Source organism: Dermacentor albipictus, chromosome 9, assembly GCF_038994185.2.
Source record: "Dermacentor albipictus isolate Rhodes 1998 colony chromosome 9, USDA_Dalb.pri_finalv2, whole genome shotgun sequence".
Classification (NCBI taxonomy): Eukaryota; Metazoa; Arthropoda; class Arachnida; order Ixodida; family Ixodidae; genus Dermacentor; species Dermacentor albipictus.
In genome coordinates, this window is record NC_091829.1 from 49,326,167 (window position 1) to 49,336,048 (window position 9,882).

Here is a 9,882-nt window from a genome sequence, read left to right on the forward strand (position 1 = left end):
CGCTCGAGATAGCAAGTTCGCTTCCCGGCCGCCGCGGCCGTATTTGCACGAGCGCGTAGCGCAAAAAAAACGCTCTAATTTGTGATTAATTGCTATACTTGGTATAGCTGGCTGAGAACAGTAACAGGACTTCACCAGTCGATTATTGCGAAATATATGTTTAATTGTGAAGGTCCTGTCTTGTCGCTCTTTGGCCATACCTGGCCCTAGCGCCACTAAACAACACACATTCATTCATTGTGAAGGTCTTTCGCTGGAGTTTAACCAGTGCATGCACGCAAGGAAGAGCCAGACACACATACACACTGCTAACTTCCAGCGATTTGGTTTCCGAGAACGAAGGACTCTTGTACCGTCCCCACTTTATGTCAAGGACACGTGACCATTCGCAGTGACACCATAATAATAAACGCTAACACATTAAGCATGGAAGACAGCGCAGCCCGTCACTACAGTCGCTAACGGATGCGTAAAAAAATACGCCGGTGATAAGGACGTTTTGCGCACACTTTGTTCGCCTTAGTGCTTTCAATGATTACACGGGTGAATTGACATATTTTTTTCCAATAATAACTGCAGCTTCAAAGCGGGCGACACAACAACACTTAGGACAATGGAGTCTAAGGAACCATCTGGCCACGATTTGTTCACTTCGTTAGAGCGCCCTCTCAGCCGCTCATTCACGAATGTGCCAGTTTGCCCAGTGTAACTTTTTCCACTGGATAACCATGTTCGATAAACGACACACGACCGTCATCGAACGAACCTATTTCAGTGTTTTTTTTCCCAAATGCGTTTTTTAGTCTACTATCTAGGGTAGTTTTTGCGCGCAGACCGTCCAGGTTGTTTTTAAAGAGCTAACAACGGCGATATTTCAACGTAGGCCTATCTTCTTTTGATTTTATCTTCGAACGCCCACCACTTGTCACAACGGCAAAAACTTTCTTCTTTCTTTTGTGCTCTGCGTCAGCTGGCGTCGCGAATGCAGCCCTTTATGATATACCAACAAGCCCAAATGTTGTAGTTTTGAGTATTTGTATTTATTTTTCTGACTATGAATGAGAAGATATTCCTAAAAGGGCGCTTTGCACACATAAGTCAGATCATAATTGATAGCTGCGCTTTCTGTAGACATGTGGTGTTTAACTGCGGTGCCCATTCAACTTTCCTAGAGCAGGCGCCCATAGGCAGAGGGCGCAAGGTGCCTCACACGCTTCGTGTCCCGCACTGGAGAGCTTTCTCGTGCGCATGCGTAACAGATGTCTGGAGGCTGGCATCTCGGAACTTGCGTTTCCATAGGTACTGCAGTACCGTAGAAGAGGACACGTAGAATAGGCAGTAACATTTATTAGCCGTAAATTGAACATTTTGGCGTTAAGAAGTGGTAAAACTTGGGTAGGAATTGAAGCGGATTTGAGCCAGGACAGCAGTTCGTTGCAGAGGGGATTGTTTGAAGCACGCGTTAACAGGTGGAATATTCTGCAGAACTAACAAAACAAGTAACGACAGCTCACTGAATGCACTGAAGAGTGCGAAGCAGCACAGTCCCTGCTCCCTTCGTCACGCGACGCCAACCAAACACCAAGCTACCTTCAAGCCAGGAAGGTGCGACGTCACTAGCGGACTGTTAATTCCGCTGCAACATTAATATTACTGCGACATAGGCAACCAATATTTCAGTTCGACGACAGCCGTCACGGCTTGGCGGAACCAAATCCCGCCCGGACTGAGCCACCGGTCCTGTCGCCAGAGTGGCGCCCTGGTCCGCTGCTTGGACTACAGTTCGCGGCGACGTGGTTTCGAGAGTGCGATGAACGACTGGGTGGAGCACATGATGCAGGGCTTGCCAGCCATCACTTTTCCTCGGTGCGACTGGCCAGCGATGCCGTCCAGCAAGCGCATCCACGTCAAGCGAGCCTCTTTGCCCGCTTCGTCCACGTAGTGAATGTGCACGTAGGAGATCGAACCTAGCTTTTGGGCCAACGATTTGATGATGCTCTCCGCAACCTGCGACTGCACCCGAGCGCTGGACAGCAGGCATAGGTGCTCCAGAGACATCGCATCGTTCAGGGAAGTCTGCAAAAGAAAAAAAAAATGCGAGCTTTTGAATCGTTGGCGACGCTGAAGCCGAGAGAGTAAAGAGCGTTTCAGAGCCGAATATACGCCGAATCTTCATACGGGACGCGTGATGAACAGCGATTGTCAAGCCGAGCACACGCTCACTGCGACATCAGCGTTTCTCGTGTGTGCCAAAATTAGAGTTGACAAGCGCCCTTGCGAAAGGCCTTAGATAGCCACACACATGACGCCGCTAGGGACAACAGTTCAGGTGCGTTGACACTTATGACAAAACGGAGCGTAAATAAAAGGCTAGCCGTTTTGTAGCGATATGACCGCTCGCATACGAGCACCGCTCCATCCAAAGTGCCAGCTGACGCGTATACAGCGTTGCTGATAAATATCTTGATTCAGTAGACCTTATTTTGCTTACGCGTTTGTTAAGCGTCAGCTATATCGCGTCAAAAAAATGTGACCGAAAACATCCTGCTCAAGAATACGCGCTAGTGCAAAAAGAAGAATAAAGGAAGCCTTACCGTGAAGCCCGGGTCTAATAAATTGACGTTTGCAAACTTGACTACAAGGGAACGTATGCAGCGGCTAAGGTTGGTGCATATGGCTGTTGCGAGGGCGTTGTAATCATGGCGCGGGTTGTTGCTGACGTCGATGAACCGCAGGTGGGGCACCTGGCAGTTTCCGAGGAAGCTCAAAGAAGCCAGGTCCGGCACGTTGCACAAAGTAAGCCGGCCTCGCCCCCGGCTGACGCGAAACACGCTCGTGTGCGCAGTCTCGATGAGCAGCTGCTTTTCGCAGGAATCGCAGCTCTGGTGGCGACCGCCCGCGTTAAGGCGGATGTCCAGGTCCTCGATCTCGCTAATGGTGGCGCACAGACGGCGCACCGCTCCCCTCTGGCGCATGCCGCACGGCGGCAGGCACAGCGCGCGCAGCCGCTGCAGAGCGGACGTAGCCAGCAGCTCCGTGAAGTCGATGCCGTCGCCGAAGTGAAACGAACTGACATTCAACTCGGTGACGCTGGAAAACTTGGCGAAAAATTCGCGCAGCGCGACGTCGTACGCGGCGCCGACGGCCGGGTACGCGGTGTCGTCGGGGCACTGAGAAAAAAGCACGATGCACAGACTCTGCAATCGGCTCCAGTCGTGCTGGGAGCCGGCGTCGTGCAACTGCCGCTCGAGATCCGGCGCGTCGAAGGCGACCAGAACGACGGGTTCGCCCGGGATGGACGGGTGGGAGAGATCGCGTAGGAGGGCGTAGTTCAGGCCGTTACCCGTTACCCGGAACAGCAGGTTTCCGTGGATACCGGCGCAGTTCCGCAAGTTCAGGGACTGCATGCATTCGGGCGGCGCCGGTAACAGCGCTTCGCACGTTAACGTGAACACCTCCATATTGTTAAGTTTTTCGCCGATGTGCACGCACTTGGCCAAGTCTACGTCGGAGCGAGCAGGATGTAGCACGTGAATGTGAAGGTGCGTCACGTGCGGACAGTACGCCAAGAACGCGGAGAGCAAGTCCATGTTCTCGCCGCCCTCGACTTCGACGAAGACCTCGCGAAGATTGGTCTCTCGATTTCTCCTCTCGTTCGTCACGTGGTTGATATGCTTGACCTTGGCAAGTTGCTCTTCGGCATCTTCCTTGCTGTCGACGAGCGAGAATTCCAGGCGAGTCACGGTCTCCAACGATCTCAGAAGGCTGTCCAGAAGAAAGCTCGCGCTTAGGGGACACGCGACGCTCCTGAGAGTTTTAAGCGTTTGGAGGCCGGATATGTACCACAGGAGGTCTTCCGGGTTCGCGACGATGCAATTAGAGATGTTCAATTCCTCGAGGTTGTTTCCCTGTTCTTCTATTCTTAGTCTAAGCATCCCCTCTCTGGCGTTAGCAGGCAACTCGTATGACGTCATCGTGGGCTTGTGGGCGATGCAACTAGCTCAATGAAGCTTGAGTCGGATACTGAGCGCACCGGATGGCTGCCACAGCTATATGTAGGCTGTGTTATCTCAGACCAGCCTTGCCAAGATTGGGAGAGCGTGTTGGTATCGAAGAAGTTAATGTGGCCTTTAGAGGCCACTGAGAGCGTTTACGCACACTTTTGATAAGGTCCTTTTATTTTCCAAAGGCGGAAACGTTATGAAGCGAGAAATCCGGCGTGCGGCGTTGACATCCGATCGAAAGAAAACTCCCGTGACCAAGTGATGATGTCACGATCCAGGCGCTGGGCCTGCTGCGGCTCTCATGCTCGCACTGCGAATTTCCACGGTGAACACCCACGGCGCCGGCCGGACGCCGCGCCCGCCCTCCCCTCCCCCCCCCCCCCCCTAAGAAATAGAGCACCGGCTTGGTCCACTCCAGAAATTGCATTGAGGTTGAATAAAGTGGAAAAAGTTAACTAAAGTGGATTGAGGTGAATCAGAGTAGATTAACGGTAAAAAAGGTGGATTACGGTGGAGGTCCTAGGTGATAACTTCGACAAGGCCTTACGCTTTCGATATCAAACAACCAGAGGATACTTAAGGGACTGTCAACTTTTTGAAGCTATCACTGGTCATGAATATTTTTGGCCGAATGATTATACTGTTGACCGGCGGCCCTAAGGTACGGGCAAGCAGGCGTTCATCAGTTTGAATGGAATCGTTTTCTTTGTTATTTTTTTTTTGGCGTAAGCTTATTAGTGGAATTACGCGGCCTCCTTGTGGTGGTTCAATAGCAACAATATACAGTGACTGTATCTGATGCAAGGTCGAACCAAATAGGTCGCGAAGCTTCGGGCGAAAAGCTGTTCAGAACCACTTGTGACCGGCGTGAGCAAAGACGGTTATCGGAGCACCGACTGAAGCGCGACTATGTGAGGAGAGAACAAACATAAGGGAAAAGCGTTTTCTTTTTAATTTGAGAGAGACGGAGCTTGATTCAGTCAACGAAAATAAAATTCCTCATCAATTTCGCGTTGCCCCTCGTTACGAGGCACAGACGAAATCAATGAAGACAAGTGGCTCTCCACTATCAAGAGCCCCGATGCCGGGGCGCAACTATGGGCTGTCCAGAGGGCCCACGATGCGGCGGTCGGGCAAGGCCTGACTGTCCCAACGTGGGAGCGGCCTGCAGCGCGCTGAGTCGCGTACCTCAGGACCTTATTAAAGTTTCGCATCCATCCATCCATCCATCATCAATTTTATATACGCGTGGCGAGGAAAGCAAGGACTATTCCATTATACTCTATAATAGCAATTAATACCTTTATTTTTCAGCGCTAACTATAAGAGGGGGCGTTTACGTTGCGATCACTTGCAATGCAATGAAGTGAGCAGAAAGGCGCGCTCGTAAAGCTTACCTGGTACAATGCGGCCCCCTCACACATTGTGTTGTTTTGCTTGTCAATGTTTGTCTGCATTCTGGTGGCGCGGGTGGTTTCGTCGTTTCTTAACGTGTGCGGTCAAAAGTAGTGAATTACGACCGCCAGATAATTGTTTACTTTAACTGTTTTCGTGCGACTGCGCTGGGCGGCGGGCATGGCGTCCGACGACGCGACCAGCACTCTACACCCAAAGCTTCCGTCGACTTTCAAAGAAACGATCTTCCTACAGGCCTGCGACTTCGACACCCGTTCGGTTGACCTTTTGCTGCATCGATTTCAGCGTTGAAAGCTATAGACATGCCCATGGGTAGTCGAAGGGACAGCTGTAATGGCAGGCCACCAAAACAAATTTCGTGCCTTTGAGAGCAAAGAGACGTTACCACTGTTCTACAGCGAAGCTGTATGTATATGTCTAGCCGATTCGCCCGTCCGTCGCCTGTACGCCGAGAACTCTTTCATACGTCGGTCGATCCCGAAGGTAGTGCAATGCCGGGCCGACCCACGGCGCATGTGCAGTTCGCCATTAAAGGACCCACATTCACAGCTTCGCTGGTCATCCTTCTTCACAAATTCGAAAGGCGCTGCATTTATTTATCAGATATGGCGTCACATTATTTTTTCTTCCGCCGGAAGTATTCTCTAGTAACACAGATAGCGCTAAGCCACATGAGCCGTCGATGAACCGCCATGTGTTGAACGTATGACCTTCTATGGACGCTTCGCTACCAAGTATATTTACCATATATGAGGCATATTGCCTCAAATATGATTGCTTTCTATTGCACTTGCATATTTTAATGTCTTTATGTAGTGCTCGTAATGCGCTTACTAATGTCAAGTGATGCCAGAAATACATGAAAAGGCTCGCGTGAGCTCCTACGTAGTGCCTATGCGATTCTGCTATGACTGTTCTGAACACTGGACCATGCTTTAGGTGAATATTTAGGCACTTACCGCTCGTGTGCTTTCGTTAACAGCTCGCTGTTTACATGTCTCTTGATTTTTATTCGTTCCTGCTCAAGGGACATGACATTCTACTTCTGCGATCTAGTTTGCGGGACCTGCCGTGATAGCTTAGTGGCTTTGGTGTTGGGCTGCTGAACACGACCAGGTCGCGGGATCGAATCCCGGCCACGGCGGCCGCATGTCGATGGGAGCGAAGTGCAAAAACACCCGTGCACTTAGATTTAGGTGCACGTTAAAAAACCCCGGGTGGTCAAAACTTATCCGGACTTCTCCCACTAGGCTTGCCTCATAATCAGATCGAGGTTATGCCAGGTAGTGCCCGATAAGTAATTTTAATACCCGCCCTGGTTGTTCAGTGGCTATGGTGATGGGCTGCTGAGCAAGAGGTTGCGGGATCGAATGCCGGGCACGGCGGCCGCGTTTCGATGGGGGCGAAATGCGAAAACACCCGTGTGCTTAAATTTAGGTGCACGTTAAAGAGCCCCAGGTGGTCGAAATTTCCAGAGTCCCCCACTACGGCGTGCCTTATTATGAGAAAGTGGTTTTAGCACGTTAAACTGCATAATTTAATTTTTCTAAATTTTAATTTAAGCTAAGCTTCGGGCATGTTTTCCTGCCGTGACAAATTTGGCGAGCTGGAAATGCAAACACGCTCGTGCACTTCGCTGCACGTTAGATATTGACCCGTATACTTGTTTATCGATTTCGGGTGACCACTTTTCTCCGTCTAACAAATGTTAACGCTCAGCGCGGGATGCGCCCGCATGTACCGGAAGTTTCTCGAATGTTGTCGCTGTTTCCACCCCTTGTATGTTGTCACCGAAGCTTGTGTAATCTGATTGCATGTGCGACGCGAATCGTGTATAATTTTTCTGGAAGGCACGCGGGTACCAGCGATTACTATTGAACCTTGGATGATCCATGTAAGGAAGCTGTCGCGCTTGACCGGCAGATCAGATTTTCGACGATCGCCGACTTCGCTCGCCGCTATCGTCGTCCCATAGAGAAAGGATTTCGACAAGAGGGGACACTTGGCGAAAACTGGCAGCAGGAAATACGTCACGTTAGTATTAATGCCGGCCATTTGCTGCCGCGAACATCGAAAAAAAAAAAGATTTTGAAATGAAGATAATAGATATTCTTGTATTTCTTTTATTCTTTCTCGGCAAAACTACAATATATCTGCGCGTTATTTAAATTGTAATTTCCGACTTACTTTTCTTGCGTTACCTAGCGACAGGCCAATGACGCGCCCGATACATGCATCAGCCACGCCGCCCAAGCAAGCGAGGCCGGCTGAGCATGTGGGCGTTGGCCTGTTGGATTTATAGCCTGGTTTTTTGGGGCTCCCTGCGAATTTTTGCGCTACTTCTGCACTTCGACAAGGGACCACTGCACTATTGGACTACGGCAAGGTGACGAATTGCGTTTCACAGTCTGCAACGCATTTCGAGAAATAAGGTTTACGGGACGGAACCTATACTTGTGACGCAGTTTGCAAAAAAAAAAAGACCGCCTCAGCGGTCCTGCCGCAGGTACGTTGAGTTAGTGACTTGTACTGGGAGATGTTTGCGACGCTTTCTTTGATTTCCACATTATTTTAACTAATTACGATAGTTTTTGAGCGTGCTCGCCGCCCCTAGTTTTGTGACACAGTTAGCGAAAAGCAGTAAGGCCTTGAGGTGCACTTAGTTTCGTGTGTACAGAACCTTACCGGGACAAGTTCGTGACGCTTTCTCTGACCCCCAACATGGTTGTAATTAATTTCGTTACATATTGGGGTAATGTTAAGGCAAACTCCTTGCGCCTGTCGTGACTATGCAAAAAGCAGCTCGGCCGTGGTGACATTGTTTGGCGTGTGCTGAATCTTAATGGCACAAATTTGTGACGCCTCTTATGGCCCCGCAACAGCATATACCTTCTTTCGGTACTTACCGCTGTCTGAAACACGACGAGAGATTGCCAAGAGTGAGAACAGGAAGTGTGGTGCTTGCGCCGGCAGAACGCGGAAAAGACAACGCCAAGAAGCCCATCACCAGGAACTTGTAATTCGAAAATCCTGTCTTCTGAACGACTGAAGACAGGCGTTGCACCCAAGTATTTGTCTTGAGTGCAAGTAGAAGGAATTGCGTCCAGCATGGTCTGGTTGAGAGCCTGTGTTGTGGCCACCTCTGTGTATATCTAGCGTGCTATCGCCGTCGGTTGAAGCCAAGTTCTTTTGCAAACGCGCCTTCGCCCGCTTATTTGTGCTACTAAAGTGGAGGCCTGGGAATGGGGGAATGCTTGGAAATCGGATGTTTTCGGGAAATGTGCGGTATTGCTTGGGATTGGGATGAGTCGGGTGTTGTCTACGCCATGTATGTAAAAGCGAATTGCTTTTGGTTGATTATGCCGCCCACTCGCCACTTTCGCACGTTTCGCCTCTAACGGATTATTTGTGTAAGGTGTTAATACCAAAACGACGCTGCTAGTAATTTACTTTCAACTGACGTCGTGTGGTGAAGCTTCGTACGGGAACTACTGGTGCTTACCTAGTGCCACAACGTTGGATGAATGCACAAAAAGGGCGGAACGAGCATTTATGTAGAGTAAAACAAACGTTTACTCATTTCACAAGGCGTCTTACGTATTCTTTATGAAATTGCACGTCGCACATATTCGATGGATGCTTGTAAATAGCAATCGCTATCATTTTTACTTAATAATAAAGCGATTCCACGCCAAGACCGTGTGCGGTTGAGCTGTGGAATAAAAAGAAAGATATGCTGCAGCCTGCGTAACGCGTCCCGGCTAGCGTTCAAAACGCACGGAGGGTTGCGCACGCCGATCCTGGTGGCCGTGGTTTAATTCGAACGAGCATCGGAGATAGGACGCCGTCTGAAGATACGTGGTTTCGTGACCGTACAAAGACGTTATTGCTTTATTGAGTCGACGTTTCTCTGTGGCTTTTGGCGAACATAAACATCGACCGCATATTAGATAACCTTGTGCACCGTTTAGGACTGGGCTTGGCCTACACACCTTAATTCTTCTTTTACGCCCAATAAAAAGGAACACCACCACCCACTGTCCCTACCGTGACACCCAGACTCCTCTGTGAAGTATTTGTTCACGAATGGTGTACAGTATGACCATGTCGACAGTATGACCAACAGCGAGTTCATTTTTGCGATAAGCTTAGCCACTTGGAAAGGCGTAAATTTTCCAATACGAAAGTACTTGGTCCGTGGTCATGTCCTGCCAAACAGAGCTTTGACATCCCCGCGGTGACAGCCCTACGGGATTTTCTGGTAGCCAGAAATCTTAATATGCTTTGAACTGCGTATATGTATGGTCGGGGCGTCAATTGACTGATGTCTGGCCTACATGAAAATGGCATTCGTGTGTTATGCGTTGGTAGCGCTTTTGTTGTACACTGTACATGAAATATTACTTAAGGCGGACACATACGGGTCGCTTTTCTTGGCTTAGTTAGTTTTTCTCATGTAATT

The 9,882-nt window shown here is 49.7% G+C and overlaps 1 protein-coding gene across 1 annotated transcript; it reads right to left on the reverse strand.

Annotated features, from left to right (window-relative positions):
- Nucleotides 1-1,332: 1,332 nt before the first annotated feature.
- LOC135916212 (uncharacterized) lies at nucleotides 1,333-4,040 on the reverse strand. Its single transcript, XM_065449502.1, has 2 exons — nucleotides 2,595-4,040; nucleotides 1,333-2,076 (listed from the first exon to the last, which is right to left on the reverse strand). The coding sequence occupies exons 1-2, from the start codon at nucleotides 3,972-3,974 to the stop codon at nucleotides 1,777-1,779; spliced, it is 1,680 nt and encodes a 559-aa protein (XP_065305574.1). The 5' UTR covers nucleotides 3,975-4,040; the 3' UTR covers nucleotides 1,333-1,776.
- Between the last annotated feature and the right edge of the window lie 5,842 nt (nucleotides 4,041-9,882).

Coding starts and splice junctions, on each gene's coding strand:
- LOC135916212 (XM_065449502.1), bottom strand. CDS start 3,974: ATGACGTCATACGAGTTGCCTGCTAACGCCAGAGAGGGGATGCTTAGA. Junction 2,077..2,594: donor TATTAGACCCGGGCTTCACG/GTAAGGCTTCCT, acceptor TTTCTTTTGCAG/ACTTCCCTGAACGATGCGAT.